This window comes from Taeniopygia guttata, chromosome 3, assembly GCF_048771995.1.
Source record: "Taeniopygia guttata chromosome 3, bTaeGut7.mat, whole genome shotgun sequence".
In the NCBI taxonomy this organism is placed as follows: Eukaryota; Metazoa; Chordata; class Aves; order Passeriformes; family Estrildidae; genus Taeniopygia; species Taeniopygia guttata.
In genome coordinates, this window is record NC_133027.1 from 102,478,686 (window position 1) to 102,497,957 (window position 19,272).

Sequence of the window (19,272 nt, forward strand, 5' to 3'; positions counted from 1 at the left end):
ATGCAGAAAGATAACTGGATGCATTTCATGCAGTTTAATTGCACAGTATTATAACAATAATATAAAAGGTGGAATGATTTCAGGAAAGGGTTGTGAAAAATATAGATTTAATGATGACCAGGTACATGTTTCTGGAAGGATGTTTTTCTATTGCAAGGCAGCTTTTCAGTGAGAAATTCGTTGCTCTATCCTACCCTGCTGAACAAGTGTAGTTTCCTTCCCTGTTAACTCATAGAATTTCTTCAGCTCGTTATCTGTCTGCTGTTACCAGGATGCCATTAACTATCTGATGACTTCTCTTGCTCTTTCAGTTAGAAAGCAGCACATAGCAAACACAATAGAACTGTGTTGTACTCAAAATGACCAATTAGATTTTTTGGAACAGACTGTTCAAGAGCTTAGTATATGCCAAATTGTTTTTCAGTGTATGTGAAATATAAGCCCATTCCAGAGCAAGTCCAGTACTGGGAATAAGACACTTGTATTTTCCATTTGTGCCATTATGCACACAGCTAATCTGGGATTGTATGGATAGTCCCATAAGGCTGGCACATACTTCAGATATTAGGTAAATGTCTCAAATCAGCAGATGCCTTCCTGTAGTATCAAGGATTTGCTAGTACATTGTTCAGGAGCTTGGTTCTCCTGAGTTAGTTTAGGAATGGAGGAACCAGAAGAGGGGAAGAAATGCTGACAGCTACTGTCAATGTAGGTTGTTTGGGCTGAAGATTTCAGACATGGTTCTTGTAATTTATTGTGATCTAACTTGTACTTACTGTCAGAAGTCCTCAAAGTTAATTTCCGTACTGATGTGAGCGGAACACACTTGCAAGGTCTGCTTCTTGGAAATTCTATACTTGAAGGAGACATAAGGGGTGTTTTTGACAATTCTTTATTGTGGGGAGAATTCGTGGCAGTCCCTTGCATTTTACTGCACTACAGAGCAGAAAAGGGGAAAGAGATTCCACAGCAGTTTTGCATACAGGATCTACTTGCATATAATAGAAAATGTATTGGTGACCAGGATGCTTACATTATTTCCAGTAACAGTATATACATATTTTATGCTTTATGTGTGTTTTAATACTCTGTATGTTAATACTTAATTGACTAAATACTTCAACAATAGATTTGTGAGTTTTATGACATGCACCTAAATCTTTTCATGTGATGATCGTCTTAAATTTAGCGTCATCACAGAAATGAAATTGTGTGTTACACTTTTACTCTTTGCTTCATCAATTCTAGTAACTTTATATTTGGTATTATTGTTTTGAAACACAGTGTTTGTACAATAGACAACAGAGTAATATTTTTTAATAATTAAAATTTGGCGGATCTTTTTTTTTTCTTACAGAAGTTTTGACGTTGGGCTGCATCGCTTTCTGGTCAGGTAAGCGAATACTTTGAATTGTACTCCCGTACTGCTGGGGATTAACCTCAGCAGGCAGCCAGGCCCCATGCACATTCACTCCCTGCAGTGGGATGGGGGAGAATTGGAAGGGTAACACTGAGAAGAGTTGTGGGATGGCATAACAGTTTAATAGGGAACTTAAGAGCCAAGCCACACACAGGCATAGCAAAACAAGGAATTAATTCACTCCATCGTGTGTAGTGGTGACTTGGGAAGACAAATGTCACGACTTGGAGCATTCCCCTGCTGCTTCCTTCTTTCCCCACCTTGGTGCTCCAAGTGCAACACCAAATGGTATGGGATAGCCCTTGGGGTCACCTGTCCTGTGTCCCCTCCCTCTCATCCTCCTGTGCACCCCCCAGTCCACTTCTCTGTGATGTGAGGAGCAAAACAGGCCTTGACTGTGTGTAAGTGCTGCTCTGCAGTAACAAAAGCATCCCTGTGTTTTCAGCAGCACTGTTTTCAGCACAAATCCAAAACACAGCCCCTCGCTAGCTGCTGTGAAGGAAACGGACCCTATCCCAGCAAAAATGTTAAAAAGCATTTCTGTTGTTATAAGTAGAAATCACTATGTGAATTCTGTATTACTTTATACTTTCTATGCCAAGTTCTTCTTTTGTCTTCTGTTGATTTTTTAGTTTGAAAAACTTTAACTATTTGTCTTGGCTATTTACCCAATGTCACTCTCTAATGAACTTCTTTAGGAAAACATGACTTAGGAAATTTCAGTGGCTGTGAAAATCTTAATTTTTCTTGCACTGAAGATGAGCTTTTAAAAACACTTTTCCACTGGTAACTCTACTCTTCATTCCTTGTAAAAAGGGCTTGAATTTTATAGAAAATTTGGAATGTGGGGGGAAGTCTTATATTCTCAACAGAAAAGCTAATTTATTCAATGTGTGCAGTTCACTGTTCTGAAGATGAATCAGGAAAGTGGAATCATTGTTTGAGTGCTTTGGTTGATATTTAGAGGGATGAAGCAATTAAAGAAGGGCACTTCAGCAAGAAAAGGGAGGTTAATGCATTTGAATTCTATACTGAAAAACTGTTTTTGCTGTTTAGAGTTTTTTGTATGGGCCAAGTCACATGTTCACCAAGAAGGTGCTTGCCTTCAATTTTAATAAAATACCCTATTACCATCTACTGATCTTTACAAAAAAGTGTAGTGTGTACCATGAAGGATCAATTTTTCTGTGGTCCTTGGGCACTTAGAGAATGAATTGTATCAGTTATTTCATCCACTGAAATGTCTATTAGTGAAGAACTCTTCCTTGGAAGAATGAATCCAGTATGCATGAGCCAGAATATGCTGTTTGGATCCCACCATAAGGATCAGATTGTGTCTGCCTTTCTTTGAGTTAGCTTTGCTGCTGGACTCTTTATTTTAGGCTGTTTTGTCGTATTTCCTGGATAAAGACTGTCTAAAGCCTTCACATGTGAGTCCTTGTTGTTTTAATGCATTGGTTTTTGGCACCAGATATGAGATCATACAAGCCTAGGTTACAAGGAAAATTAGGCTTGTTTTAAGGTTGCACAGACCAACCCACTTCTCATAACCTTTGAGCTGTAGACTTTGTGTATTTCTTTCTGTGTAACATTACAATGTTTAACAGATAGTTCCCTTCATAAAGGCATTGTGTCAATATTACTGAATGTACTTCTGTTTTAGAGTTCTTAGACAACTGAATATATAAGTTCAGGTATCAATTCTACAAAATTAGTTACATCTATATTTTGACAGCAGATTTTGTTTGTAAATAATCATGTAAGAAATTGTAATCATCATATTGAGATGTGGTTTTAAAGATGCTACTTTATAAAAGCAATAGTGTGTCTGAGAAGGTCTTATGGGAATGCATATGGCTACTTAACCAAGGGTAGAATCATGGTAAGCATTGATGTGCTAAGTTTGAGACCCTGGTAATGCTTCTGCCATAAAATATTTTTATTTGCTTCATACAAAGTGTGTAATAAGATACTGTTCTCTCGTACATCACTGCTTTGCATCCCAAGGAGATGCAGTATTTAAGTTCTATGTTTGTGCGATCCTGGACTGCAAATAGTCATGGAATTGGCATGAGTTGAATGTCATCTTTGCCTCATGTATGATTTTTTCAAAGCCAGCTGTGTCCCGTGCAGTTCCTCTTCTAACCTTAGCTTAGGCATTTTCGGCTTGTTACCTTCCTCTGTTAACTACTCTGTTAACTACATTATCTGCTTTCTCTGTAACTGTGTTTCTAAGGAGGAAGTCATTTTCTCTTCTGAAGTACCTGAATGAGTTTTGCTTAGTGTTTCCTTAACTTAAAAAAAAATTCCTTTTAGTGGGTAACTTTGGAGTAGGAAACAGACTTGGTGTTAATCTCTTCTGTTGGTCTGCCTTGCAAATTTTTTAAAGTTACTGCCTTTTTTTTGCCTAGACAGTCTCTGCTCCTGAGAACTTGCAGTTCATCTCCTGTGTTCATAAAGTATCTGTCATATATGTTATACAGTTCTCTTCACAGTTTTCATTTCTGTGTGAAATAAAACAGTAGGAAAGAAAAAATTTCAACCCAAACAAAGCTGAGTTGCAGGAAGCATTGAAAGTCTATGAGGTGGGATTTGAAATGAAAAAGAAATTATATTGTTTTAAGTATAATGGCTCGACTCTGCCATGCAACAGGGAACCCAGTATGACACTTGCAAATACAAAGTGCGAGGCCAACAAAACTAAAAATAGTCTCTGCTAAAAGGACAATTTGCCTAATTAAATGCTGACTGAAGGAACTAGGACTGTATGTACTGTTAGCCTGGTATACACAGTCAGTGGCTTCCCCAAGTAAAGCATGACACAAAGTAATAAGGAGAATTACAACTACACAGGGTTTTTTTCTGCATTCTTAGTAAAAAAATATTAGAATGAATTTCTGTCCACCCATCTATGTCTTGAACTATGCTTCTGATACTATTTTAAGATAGCTTGGAAAAGTTTAAAAATCTCATATTTTCAAATGTACTATGGATAGGTACATATCATACTGTAAAGGCTAATAATGTGTTGTGACTTGGACTGAACTGGATTCTGGAACTAGATTTTTGATTACTGCTTGCAAGCTGAAATCAAGTGGTGTCATGGAACTTATATTTGTGAAAGTAAAGTGCAATTGAGTATGTGGAGATCTGGGTTTTGAACATTTGTTAGCTATACCATTATATTTGAAGCAGGGATCCTGGAAACTCACTGGGGAATGATTGGTACTTTTGTGATGAAAACTCAGGTTTGGTAGTAGTAATGGAAAATACTCCACTATACTTGGAAGGTGATTTTCTCAATGTTTTCACACAATGATATGAAAGAACATATTTATTACTACTTTAGGATTGCCAAAATTATTCATAATGTATTTAAATCACATGAGTACTGTACAAATGTAGTAATATTTTTCCAATGTCACTGCAGGAAAACCAGCCCTTTTTCTCCTAAATCAGAGCATTCTCAGAATGGAGTAATAGGTGTATTTTCAGAGTTAAAAATATATAGAAATAGCCTTTAGCATAGCAGTTTAGAGGAGAAAGAGTAAGAGAATGCTTCCTGTTGCTCTTTGCTCACTGAAGCTATTTTTTCTAGGCATTTCATCCAGTGCTGGGAACAGAGCATTGGATGAAATAAAATTGTTAACTTGTGGGAATATTTACAGCCCTGATGCCAAACAGTACTTCCTTTAGGACAGCACTGATGATGACAGTGGGGAAGAATGACAGTTCCTGCAGGCATGATTCTTTTGAAAAATCTCTATGCTTTCAGCTCTGCTGTGCCTTTGAAAAAGTGTGAATCATATTCATTCCAGTACAGATCTGGCTTTGAAGAGAGCTGCAGGACCACACACACCCAGGGTCTCCAAAAGGCATCCATCTGTTAGCAGTGCTCTCAGCTCACCCCATGGTTTGGAATTGCTTTAGCTTGTTTAGAGTTCCAGGTTATTTAGGTTAGCTTAGTCCTGGGTGCAAAGGTACTCTGAATACAAAACTTGGAAATAACCCACTTTTTAGTTTTCTCAGGTAAAGCATGGCATTATTTACCTCTAGGATCAAAATCTACTGTGTGGTGACCTCTACTGATTATTTTAGTTAGGAAAAGGACGCCTCTGTATAAAGGCAGAATCATCTCATGGTGAAAGAGTGGGTTTTGGTTCTAACTAAGGTGTGATAATGAAAGAAGAAATGGAAAAATCTGTTCATCATCTGGTTCAATTTCTGTATTAGTTTACTGTGGAATCTCTTGGGATCCCACATCTTCAAGCCATCCCAAGCCAAAGCCCCTGCTTAAAAAGAAACCCAAGCAGACCTTTTTATCACTGCATTGAAAAAAAACTCCACAAAAACAATTGACCAAAAAACACCAACATGCCCAAAAATTTCACAATAACAACCCCCAAACTTCTGAGCTTCCCTTTTCTCTTTAATGCACACAGGTCTTGAAAGGTCAACATACGCTGCAGCAGTTCTCTAACTCCATTTCTTGGTAAGCACAGTGGTGATTCTTGTCTCCAACAGCTGGACACAGATTCTGTGTTAGGTTCAGTGTAACACATGGCACTCTCTTGGGAACCAAATACCACTGCTAATGCTGTTCCATTTCTGCTGTTCTTTTGAATGTAGCTTGCCCGTAAAATGCTATTGATGATCTAATATGTTGTAGCTGGGCCAGACAGCACAATATTGAGATTCCACTTTTCTCCAGCAGCATTGATAAAGGTATGTGGATAGACACCTCTGCTTTTGAAAGTGCTATCCCAGGGATGCATTCTTTTTTCTTTGTTTTGTCAAGACATTTGACTTTTTGGTTCACTCTGTGTCCTGGATACCTAGTGAACCTTAAAGCATACACAGCAGTCATAGAACCATACAAAAGTTTTTGTTCTAAGGGGCCATTAAGGATTGCCTAGACCTCCTACCCTGGAATGAGCAACTGCAGCTTCAATTAGGTCAGGTTGCTCAGGACCCTGTCCAACTTGACTTCAAATATTTCCAGGCATGAGGTACCTGCTGCCTCTGTGGGCAACTTGTTCCAGTGTTTTATTGTAATAAAAAATGTCTTCTTCCATCTGTGTGCATCTACCCTCTTTTAGCTTGAAGCCATTATCCCATGCCCAGTTGCAGCAGGCTCTATTGGACAATCTGTCCCCATCTTTCTTGTAAGCCCCCTTTAAATCTTGAAGGGTTGCAGTAAGGTCTCTCTAGAGCCTTCTCTAAGATGGACAGTCCCAACTCTCACAACTGTGTGTGCAAGCTGTCTTTGAAGCAAACCACAATGTTTTCCCAAGACCAGAATTCTGTGTGTGGTTCTGGGGATCCTTCACACCAACAAGCCATTTGTTTCTTATAGGGGGTGTGGATACAAATACACCAACTTTGTCTTCCTACGCTGTCACCTCATAGCTCCTTAGTAGTTTTTGCTGTTGGAACTTCTCTTTTCAGGCTGACATTTTAGTCAGCCTTTTGCCATAAAATATGGCCACATTGCTGGACTCACCTTCCTTCAAACATCTTGAGGAAAATGTGGTGCCCTGTAGAACAATTTCTGCATTGTATGGACTTGGCTGGTCTATTCTAAATAAGGTTAATCCTAACCAGTGTTGCCAAAGCTTTGTACTGCTTTCCCTGAAAGTCCTGGGTAACTGGTTGGAGTTGTGACTGTATCAATGGGAGACCTACTGGATTAAAAAAAAAACTCTTTAGTGTAACCTGTGGTATATCCATGACAATTTTATGTATCTATCTCATTTTTCTCACCTGGATCAGTGCTTGTACGATAGTATTGAGTGAACAGAAATGTGTCTGGATGAAGGAAAACAATTTATATCTATCTGTAATCATCAAAGTAATGTAGACAGTAAAAACTGGTAATGATGCCAGTGATGCATTGCATCATTCCACTTAAATCTACTGGTAGGCTTCCTGGGGAGGATCCAATGATGCTGGTAATTTGTTTGTCATGTGCAGGTAGTACCACTGGGTGTAAAATATGTGTAACTGCTGTAGTTGAATTCTCTTTTTGAATTCTCATTTCTACCTCCAATCCCTAGCCTTTAAGCAAAGCAAGGAGACTTGCAGGGTATGAGACTCTAGTAAGTATCACTAGTCTTGAATTCTTGGGGTCTTTCTGCTCCTCTGGAACAGTGCAGATAAAGCCAGTGGAGACAGCAGAAGCAGGATTTTCAGTCAAGAGCATCCAGCTATGATACAGGGTTCTGGAGCAGACTAACACAGAAATGGGCTGTTTCCAGGTTGTGTTACAAAAACATCCCTTTGGAAAAGAAAGCCCACTGAAATAATGCCTCCTTAGCCATGGAGCTAAGAGGAACAAAAGGTGATTCTTCCCATAGTTAGGAATATTGTGATAGAAATGTGATGTGATGTGCTGGAGACAGCTTTTGTAGGGACTTAATTGAAATGTTGTGAATGTTAGCATATATTAAACCTAAATATGTAGTCTTGATGGTAATACACAATTGTAATGATCGGTAGATGCGATTGAATTGGCTTTGTGTAATTTTAAGGTTAAAGCATTTATTTCATTGCTGTGAAGTGGTATTATCTTACTTTCAATATGGGGTGTTAAGGTTTCTGCAAAAACAATTTTAAAGTTTTAAAACAAAAAGAATACCAGCTAATCAATCCATAGAGATCTCTGCATGGAGAAGTTGAAAAGTATAGCTCTTTTAATGAAATACTGCAGTTATATCCAGCTGTATTGCAGACTCCTGTGAGCTCTGCTTTCAGATGCACTGGAAGTTTTGCAATGTTTGCTGTTGTTTGTAACTTTTGAACGGATCAGCATTGGTCTAAATGTATTCCTGTTGAAAGCAGTGATAGCAGCAGAGTGATATTAATAAAAAGAAAACAAAAAACCTCAGTAAAAACCAACAAGCTGGATAGTCCTTGGAATCTTCGAAAATATTCCAGTTTTTAGACCAACATGACTGCTGCTAGAAGTCTATAATTAGACTCCTGTGGATTGCATTGGGAGGCTCTGTGACTGTTCTCCTGTGTGTATATTGAGCACAAGAGTGAACTGTACAAGTGACTGTGATGTGTAAAATCAGTTGAGGTGTCTTAGAGTGGGACAGTGTCCAAAATACCTTGTTTGTTTTAAAACAAACAAGGTCAACCTTAAAAACTTGATGAAACAGTAATAAAGACTAAGTGCTAAATTGCTGCAGAGGAATTGCAGTCTCTCAAACACCTTCTCAGAATGAAACCTTTTATTTTTTTGAAACAGCAAACAATCTGTTGTTATATAATGAATTAGTGTTGAGCATGTTGCAAAAATAAGGCAGGGGTTTGTATAAACAAAACTGAATCTTTATGTAAATGTTATGTAAATGTGACATTTAACTTAAACTGTTGGAGTGAGGAAGTTGGGATTAACAATGTACAGATCTCATCATGTTTATCTGTTGCAACTGTGAATGAAAACATTTTGTTATTTTTGTTGCAGAGTGTTCGAGTTACTATCTATGAGCAAGAAATACACTGTGAAGCATGCAGTATTTAAAGATTCAGATTTTAAATATTTTTGTGGAGTATTTTTACAGAGCTGTATCAAAGATTGCATTTCAGTGTATTGGAAGAAAATGTGTGCCCAGCCGTCTTAAACCACCTGTGACTTTAAGGATTCTGAATTTATTCTTTGTGTAGTCCAGGAAGTTATGTCATAGGAACCTTTTGCCCCTAACTCTTAAGTGGAAGAATTTGGCTGGAGTTTACATTTGATTTCAGTCTGAGAGACTTTGCATCTTTTATAGATGAAGCAATCAGTATTTCAGAGTCACAAAAGTGAATATATAAAAAATATTCATTAAGTAAGCAATATTTTTGTATTGTGTTGACTTCCACCAAGCACTTCTGGTTACAGCAAAGCATGTGTAAATTTTCATATGACCTAGAGTATAAGTTTAGAGAAATCTGCTTCATTTAGTTTGCTTTTTGGTTGATTCTTTTGTCTTTTACCCTTTTAACGTTGTCTTTTTCTTTTTTTTTTTCTTATTGGGGTCCGAATTTGTACTTTGGCATGCTGAGAGACGTAATTACAGCTTCTACATAGGACAACGGGGCTGGTATAACTTCAGTCTCAAAGTTGTTCTATGTTTTAGATGCGTTGCAGAAACCCACATGCTCTTGAGTGGAATTGTTAAGATATAGACCAGAGCCACAAAAAAATAGGATGAAAAGAGTACTCTTCTACTCCAGCTTCTGGTAAATTTGTTGTATGCAGCTCAGTAAATGACATTGTAGCCAGCACACGCCTTAGACTGAATCGTTATCGCCGGCCCTGCTGCCCTGCTGATGGAGCTTGCTGTCCATAAATCCCTCGGTGCCCGTGGCTTTCCGCTTTCCGCCTGGCGGCTGATCCGGCCCCGGGGGAAGGCTCGGGAGCGGCGGTCCCGGGCAGGAGCGGCGGCGCTCCCGCGGGGCCCGGGCTGCGCTGGGCCGCTGCCGCCGGGGGGCGCTCCTGCCCCGCCCGCCGGCCCCGCACCGGCGGAGCCCTGAGGGAGCGGCGGCACCGGGAGCTGCTGCCGGCAGCACCCCCGGGCTGCGCGGCGTGCCCCGCTGCGGGAGCGGCGGCACCGGGAATTGCTGCGTGCCCCGCTGCGGGAGCGGCGGCACCGGGAATTGCTGCGTGTCCCGCTGCGGGAGCGGCGGCACCGGGAGCTGCTGCCGGCAGCACCCCCGGGCAGGAGTGGCGTGCCCCGCTGCGGGAGCGGCGGCACCGGGAGCCGCCTCTGGCAGCACCCCCGGGCTCCGCGGCGTGCCCCGCTGCGCTCGCTGCGCTGCTGCCCGGCTGCGCCTGGGAGGCGATCGCACTTGGCTTTCTCTAGAACATCTTGGGAAATGACATGGGAGGCCATCAGGCTGCCCCTCTGTTTTTTGGAAGATGGTCCCGTTTTAGGAAATGTGCATTCTAGGAGATGCAGCCTGTTATACGATCTCCTCTGTTTTTGTGCCTTCCTGAAAGCACCAGATGAGACGGGAGGTAGTTCATATAATGTACAAGCTTCTAGGAAGAGCTGCTCAGAATAACCAATCTGGCTCAGCACCAGAGAATACAGAATGATTCCCTTTATCCCTGTGGGCAGGGAAGCTTTCTCTTCCTTGGCTACTTTATTGTGTGGAGTGTTATGGAGATGGAAGTGTTCTGAATCTTTTAATGAAGATTGTAGGTCTTTGGCTTATCTTTGTGCACACAGTCAGCTTGCTTCACCTTGCCTTCGTCTAGAAGTCTATTTGAGGTGGCTGTGCTACATCATGTCAAAGCAATAACCCCTTTGTAGCTGTAAGCTACAATGGTTTCTCACGTCATGATAACTGGGTAGAACATCATCAGATGTGTTATTGAAGTAGAGAGAGATCATCCTTCTTTTATGGCCATGCAGCAGTGTCTGGCAGTTTCAAGCAAATTGATACCCTGGTAAACTGTGTTAGTACAGAGTCTGCTTTCAGTCCTTATCTCCAGTACTTGGTTCCAGGTTCTCTGAATGGTACAGGAGAGTTTATAGAGTTAAAGCAGTCTATGAGTTTAAACATCTAACTTAGAGCAAGGTGCAAAGAGCAAACATGGCAAACAAATCAAAAAGAGGAGAGGAAAGGATGAAGCAGGAGGTTTGATAACTCATACCTAGTTACTCCTAGGTCAGGTAGTTTTAGAGGTTGTGTGGAGGTGAAAATATTTTCAGACACCTGAGTGGAAGCATCAGACTTTGGTACCAATGTATCTGTCTGAAGCAGGATTTACTTCAGTAGTAAAGCCCAAGCACAGCACTTGACTCAGTTATTTCCACCACTGATGGTAATGTTTAGAGCTGTAAGCAGGAGAAGGGTAAAGTACAGTGTTGAAAATCCTGCCTGTGTGGGATGGGAGGTGTTTTAGTGATTGTCAAGCTGAATAGGATACCATACTGAAAATCATATTCTCTCTGGATTGATGCCTAAGTGGTGTATAGTATTGCTGAGTGCAACTTTGAGGCCACCAGTGTTATAAAGGCTCTGGAATTCATCTGCAGAGATGAGTGCTGTTCTAGTTGACCAGTAGTACTGTGATGGGAGGTGCAATTCCAGCTTCACTGTGGGAATTTAGCGAGATCTAAATTTCACCCTTAAGATGTCAGTGTTTTTTTCTTTTCATAGATGAAGCAGGATAATGGTCATCCTTTGTAAAGTACTTTGAGATCTATGGATTAAGAATGCTATATAAGAGCTCAGTGATGTTTACTGTAAGCACTTTATGTAACATCAAGAACAGATGATAAAACAGGACAGGAAGTAACTATTGGATTTAGACTTGTCGTATTGCAGATATGAATTTAGAGCTGAAAAAGGAAATAAAATTATTTCAGTCTGTGTGTGCTCTTAACTGCATATATTTAGGTGGATTATATATGTAGATGTATAACTGTAGTAAAAAGTGCCCTTTTAAGCAGCTGAGGTACAATCAAGAGAGCATGTATAAAATACGCAAGTTAACATCTTTGCAAATATGTGTTGTTTATGGGGAAATACTCCTTTCCTAACTCCATAAGAAATTAGGCTATGTGAATCAAAATTTCATGCAGACTTCCATCTTAGAGGTGGCAAGTAAATAATTGTATAGGTTTCATGCTTTTCAAGGAATGAAGGGTCAAAAGCTTCAGGCTTCTATTTATCTTACTGTGTGAAATAAATGAGTAAAATAACATACTGTAGGCTTCATATTCTAGCCCCAAGATGTAATTGCAGTACTTCTGTGCAGTGCTGAAGAACGAGCTAAGGTCATGGCAACCAAAGGGTAATTCTTACTGTCAGCTCTCATGCGGTTCTTGCTTTCTTGTCCTGGAGAAGATTTATCACTTTCTTGGAAGCAATGTAGCTGGATACTTGAAAAGTTGATTCAACTCTCCTACCAGCCTCTGCTGCTCTGTTCTGTGTGAACAGCAAAATGCAGTTTGCTTGCCTGAGTTACATGATGTAACCCCAAACTTGAAAAAAACCCATTAAATAAAGAAGAATTCTGCATTGACTGATGTAAAGAGAATCAGGATGTGTAAGTAATAACTATTGCTCTACAATTTTTTTGTGAATACTAATGCTATGTAATGAACATTATCTTCTGTAGCTATAGGAATAACAGTATTCCATGTGCTGGTGCTTTCAGATACAGTTGTGGTAGATTTAGAGATTATTTAAAATTTATCTAGCATTTTGGTACAATGAATTGCTTTGCAAATCTGGATTAGACTATTGCTCTGAAAATATTAAATATTGGACATTTACTAGTGAGGCTAGTGAAGCACAGTAATTTTAAATGCTGTCTTCAGTTTTTTGACCAGTGATAAGGAACTGACATTAGAATGTAAAGAACAGTAGTGTTTTTCTTTGAGTTACTGTTATATATGTGTGTGTATATGTGTGCATATATATATATTAGAAATGCATGTATATATGTAAAATATACTTCCTAGATGAATGGAAATGGAGATTCAAAACAGGCCATGTCTTGCTCAGGTAAATGTTCTCATTTGAATGCACTCAGAGTGTGGCAACTCAGGGGCAAATATTGTTCAAGTAACCTAAGTAGAGTTGATCCTGGCACGGAGAATAGATTAGCTGATCTCTGCAAAATTCACAGAATGTCTAACAGAGTGAGTTCATGGACAGAAATTTTTGCAAACACAAAGCAACAGTGAAATAGAGAAGCTTGCCTGTAGGACAGTAGACAGGCTGATAGTGTTTAAGCTACACAAGTTTCCAGAACACTCTTTAGCTACAACACAGCAGGAAAAATGTTGCTTCTGAGAAAAATATATCTGTCTCTGAATGTTATGTAAGTAGATTGTATTGTACTGCTTGAGTCACCATCCCTGGAGGTATTTAAAAGGCATGTAGTCATGGTTCTTTGGGACAAGGTTTGGTGGTGGATGCAGCAGTGTTGGGTCAGTGGTTGGATGTGATTATCCTAAGAGTCTTTTACAAACTAAACAATGATTCAGTGATTCTGATTAGCATCTTTTGTTGAGGTCAGTACTGCAGGACTACGGGCACCTGTCACTCCCAAAGTGAGCTATGCTGCTCTGTGATGGCTGTGCATATGGGACCTAAGGCCATGTGCTGCCTCTTACCCGAATGAGGTTGGTATCCAAATAACAACAATTCCAAAATACCTGCTGGTTTCTCCATATAGAACTTCTGAGCTTTTGATGGCATGTTTGGAATCTTGCCAGTACTAGTGGTACCACAAAGTTACTTGTCATTCTTCCCCCAGGCAGAAAGAAGCCTAGTTAAAATAAAAGTTTATAGGAAATAAAAATGGCCTGATTTAGATTACATTTTTGCTTAAAAGTGCTATTTTACAGTATTAACCTTCCATTTATGGTGATGACTAGAGAAAAAAGAACTTCTTTATTAGAAGTAAATTAGAAGTAAATGATTAAAACTGCAACTGTTGAAATGGATAGAGCTAGAGAGCAGCCTTTGATGATCAGTAAGTTTTAGCTGATAACCAAGCAACAACTTTTACTTATGTGCAAGAAACCTGCAGTTTTATTGTTGGTTTCAAGGCAAGGCATCATCTTCTACTGACAATAAGTTACTGATGAAATGTTAGTAAATGAACTTGGGTCAAGGGCTTCCTCTGTGCACATTGAGTAGGGGTTTGTCTTGTATAGTGTACCTGGTAGCACCAGCAGTGGGTGAATATCAGTGTGCCTCAGGGCTCCACTGGACAGTCAGCTGTTGAGACATGACATATGGTGGGAGCTTTCTGTAATGTCGATATTAATAAATATTTAATTTCTTCTTGTTTATAGTGTTTGTTTATAACCTACGTAAGCAGTGAAATGGGGATGGGTAACAAAGTAACCATGGAAACCTGCTTTAGCCTCTTTCTCTCTCTGTGCCAACACATTGCAATAGTTATGATTTCTTCCCCTCAGTGTGATTTGAACTAGGCTAATAAAATAACTCATAAAAATTGTATTTAAAGTTATCGGTTATCTGGTGACAACCAATAGGCCAATGATCAGCATAAAGAGGGATTTTGCATTCATTCTCACTGCAAGAATAAAGTAAATGCCTCCAAATAACTGTCTGTTATGCTAGTAGCAAGTCATGGCTGGACAAAATACACTCCTGCATTTCTGAAAAATGGGATCTTCCAGCTTGTGATTTAAACACTTGGTAGTGCTTAAATTGTGGATGAAGTGTTTCATACTTTTTGGATGATACAGTCCATTGTCAAAATACAAGCGGCCTTTGCAGAACAACCACCTCTGAATCTACAGAACCAACAAAAAGGAATGTGAAAGGGAATAGTGTTTTATACTTAGAAATCCTTAGGCTTCAACATTAGCAGTACCAGAAAAAAGAAGACCAGTGTAAAGGTTAATTTTCCTTTCTAATTAGTTCCTTATAAAATAACAGTTGTAAATGGAAAAGACGTATTTTATATTACCTGATAGCTTTAAGAAACATGTAAGTATGATAAAATTTGGTGATAATGCTTCACCTTTGTGTTTTAATTCTGGACTGTTATTTCAAGACGATTCTCTGTATATTAGCAAAATAGTAATTAGGCTTAAACTCAGCAGAAAGGGTTAGTACTCTTTAGTTTTTATTAAATGAACAAACTGTTTCAATAATTTAAAAACATTACTTTCTAGTATTAACTTTCTTTCAGTGATTACATACAACACGACATCTATTATCTGAATGCTTTTGTTACCACTTGACTTACTTGAAGTTGGAGAATAATTTCTAGGAGGCTTCCAGTGGTCTGTTGTTTATTACAGTATTGCTTGTCCTGGATTCAGTCCGGTTTTAAGAGTAGCTGTTGCCAAGTTTTCTGTCACTTTGTTTCTGCTTTTATGGACACAATCCTGGTTCATCAGAGGCGGATACCCACCTTTGGAAGATTTTCCCTGCCTTGTGTTGTTCCAGATTCCAGAACTGAAGGTTTGTTGATGTTTTGAACTGTCAGATCAGAGCTTTGAGTGACTTGAGTAATTGTCATAATGAATAATTTTGTAATTTCTTATTTGCGTTTTTGCTTTTTGTGATAGTACAGGGCATTGTCTTATACAGGGTTTCCACTGCCTACAGGACTTGTTATAACAGATAGTATTTAAGCCCTGACTTCAAGTCAAGTGATTTTATAGAAACCATCAGTATTTCACTTCTATATGAAAGATCAAACTTGATAGGGATGAAGTGTTTTGTACAGCAGGCAGAAATTGCTCCTGCGGACCAATCTTCTGTTATTTGTACTTTCCTGTAGATGTGATGTGCAAGTTCTTTCTTTTGGTTTTTGAGTCTCAAAAATTAATAGTGACAAGTTAGCACAGCTATAACTAAGTGAAAAGTTGTGGTTGAATCGTCTCTGATTGAAGGGTCTGAAACGCAAGTTCTGTGAGGAGCAGCTGAGAGCACAGGGGTCGTTCAGTCTGGAGAAAAGAAGGCTCAGGACTTTATTGCCTTCCACAACTATCTGAAAGGAGGTTGTGGCAAGGTGAGGGTTGGTCTCTTCCAGGCAGCAAGTGACAGGAGAAGGGGAAATGGCCTCAGGTTGTACTGGGGAGGCTCAAGTTGGATATTAGGAAAAATGTTTTTCACTGAAAGCGTGGTTAAGTGTTGGAAAAGGCTCCCCAGGGAAGTGGCTGATTTAGCATTCCTGAAAGTGGCATGACACTTCACAGTGTGGTTTAGTTGACAAGGTGGTGTTCAGCCAAAACTTGGACTTGATGATCTTGCCAGTCTTTTCCAAACTAATGGTTCTATGATTATCTGAATTTCTGATGGCAGTCTGTGTAAAAGATTTATGTTGTATGCCAACAAAACTGTAGATGTTACAGTTATACAGTGATTACTCAAGATGTGTTCTTATTTATGTCACCAAGTTAAAAGATATTTTGGTGCTAGGAGAGAAGTTACCTGTATTACAGAATATTAACCTTTGTTGCTTTTTGGACAGTACTTAGAGAAGGGTGTGAAGGTCAGAGGCACAGAGCTCAAAAGGGAGTGTCAGAAAGTGAGTGTCTAGTACCATACATACCCTTTGTCCCACTCAAAATTATTTTTGCGCCTAACATTGCTTAACCACACTTTTCACAAGTGTGAAAAAACCACAAGTGTGGGTTTTTTTCCATCCTCTTGTACTGAAGTGGGGAAAGACAAAAACTTGGTCTACCTTAAACTAGGAGCAGTGACACAAGGTTTTATGAAGTTCTGTCATGTGCATAGAACAAATCAATGGGGAAGGCCTGAAATGAATCTCAAATTTCTTCCACCTTAACAAAAGGCTCAGAAAGCAATATTCAGGCAGAAGTGTCTCACTTCAGCTGATGGTGGTCTCTGAGGAGTTCAGAAGTAAATTAGAAAAATAATGACAGCTTTCATTAAGATGTTTCAGCTATGGAAGTGAATGTGTAGGAGGTACAGGCTTTTGCTAAAGCTGTAGGAGCACAGATCATTCTGGGGATCAAACTGACAAATTATTTAATCACATAAAGCTGACGTATCTTTGTGCTGGTATGCTCAGTGTCTTGGATGCAGCTCCATCCTGAGAGGGTCATTATCATTTCACTGAAGTAATACAGACCTTCCAGAGCCCATGCAGGGTGGTCACAGTATCCTGACTCCTCTCCTATGGAGACACTTCAGGGCAGAGTAGGAAACACTGTTATGACTTACTTTGTAGTTCTTAAATATTTAATCATCAGTTCACAGAACTGATCTCTTGACATTTTGATTCCAGTTAATACTGCTAACTTTTTTTAAAGCATAGTAACATGAGTAGCTGTGCATATGTGTAAGTAAATTTTAGTTCACTTTCTTATGAATCACAGAATCATTTAGGCGAAGACTGACCCCCAAGATGATTGAATCTAACCCTTGACCACTCACCATGTTGTCAACTAGACCAGAGCACTAAGTGCCATGTCCAGTAATTTCTCAAAGGCTTCTAGGTATGGTGACTTCACTGCCCTGGGAAGCCCATTCCGATGCTTGACTACCCTTTCTGTGAATAAATCCTTCATTTTTCCCACCTGAACATCCCCTGAAATCATTTTATTGGAGTCCTCTGAAGACTAACAATGAAATTAGTACTTGTACCTTTTTTAAGCCTCCTTTTGATGTCTGAGTTCAGTAAGGAGCTCCTTTCTCTCACATGCTGCTTTTACTTAATTTTTTGTCAGGATGGGCCTTTCCTGAGCTTGGAGGAGGTAATCTCTGAATATCAACCAGCTTTCCTGGACCCCTCTTCTCTCCAGGACTATATTAATGAAGTTCTTATAAACAGATCTCTGAAAAGGATGGTGTCTGCTCTCCTGATATCCAGGGCTTACTGGTTCTGCTTACTGCCTTGCAGTAAGCAAGATCCTGAAGATAGATGATCATGACATGGCTATTGCAGCCCAGGCTGCCTTTGACTACCCCATCTCTGACAAATTGTTGTTTGTAACTATGAGGTCCAGCAGAACATCATTCCTTGTTGGTTGGAAAGTTATCAGAATAAATCACACAAGACTCCATTTTTTTCATGGTGGAAAAAGCCCATTCTTTAGTCACATAACTCATTTTTATACAGTTTTACAGATCTCATGTGTGACTCCAATTGGTTAGTAGCTTTCTTGCCAATTACTTTATTGGTTAGTAACAAGTTGTTACCCTGTATTGATTGGTCACTCAAACCCCCAGTGTGTATGTGTAGGAAAAGTTGTTTGTGGGAGATAGTTTTCATTTTTCTATCTAATGTGTAAAAACAGTTTATACAGGTGCTGGTTGTTTTTCACCCAGGAATAGATTGTTATGCTAACAAACTGCTCACACCAGGATTGCTTTCCCATGCAGCTTGCAAAGGGCTAGCCTGACAAGGCCAGCCATTGATTTTATCAGAGCAGGCCTGATTTTATAAGGCTTTTCTTTATAATTTTTCTACCTTGCTGCAACAGGAAGATGTCATTAATGCACTCCAATGCTGCACTGCCTGAGTGCTGCTGCGGGGTCGGGAGGTCTGTAATAGGGACACCCATCCCCAGGCACAGCTCCATGAACTCCAGCTGCTCTTGCCCAGGAAACAGGTCCCTGTCCAGGCCTTCCCATGCTGTCCTTCCTGAAGAGCCTGTATCCATCCCTCACAGCAGTACAGTCATGTAACTGCACAGAGAATTCTGGCACCTCCTGGTTGTTCCCCATGCTGCCTGCATTACAACAGATATGTTTCAGAGAGCCACCCAAGCATGCTGAGTCCCCAGAGCAGGCTTGAGAGCTTTTCCCAAAAGACCATTCCCCATTTATTGCTAAGTAATAAATATACTGTACAAAATATGCTGTAAATTATACAGGAATGTGTGGTAATACTCCTGAAACAAATTACAGAAGTGTTTTAAGTCAATATTCTTTGTTGAGCATGTTTCTTTCTTTTTCCTACATTTTAATGTATAATCAACATTGAGGAGGTACGGGGTTCCCTTTCTGTGCAATCAGTTTAGTCCTAAGCCTTCCAAAATTATGTTAGTGATGAAAGCTCCCAAATGACTCTGTTTAGAAGTGCATTGGATGCTAAACATGGCCTCCTTTTTTTTTTTTTTTTGTTGGTTTAGCTTGGTTGGGATTTTCAGAAATCAGTATGATGTTTGTGGAAAGATGCTTAATCCATGGTTTTTTAATGCAAAGAAATGAAAGTGATCTCTAAAGAGATGATTTTCTTTTATATGTAGTAAACTAGTCATTATCTGTCTTATTAATTTATTCTGGGTTTGATATCATTCCATCTGTGCTTTTTTAGAGTTGTTGCTGCTAAACAAAAATGTATCAATTAAATATTTATATATGAGCACCTGGCAACCAGT

The 19,272-nt window shown here is 39.5% G+C and overlaps 1 protein-coding gene across 4 annotated transcripts in view; it reads left to right on the plus strand.

The window, feature by feature from the left end:
- Positions 1 to 19,272, plus strand: part of HHAT (hedgehog acyltransferase) — a 142,663-nt gene that overhangs the window by 31,832 nt on the left and 91,559 nt on the right. For 3 of the 4 annotated variants that reach the window (XM_030269065.4, XM_030269066.4, XM_030269067.4), the window contains one exon: positions 1,358 to 1,393. The exons of the other annotated variant lie outside the window; for it this stretch is intronic. In XM_030269065.4, the coding sequence (XP_030124925.3) occupies positions 1,358 to 1,393 (36 nt within the window). The remainder of the gene's footprint in view (positions 1 to 1,357; positions 1,394 to 19,272) is intronic. 4 annotated transcript variants of the gene reach the window in all.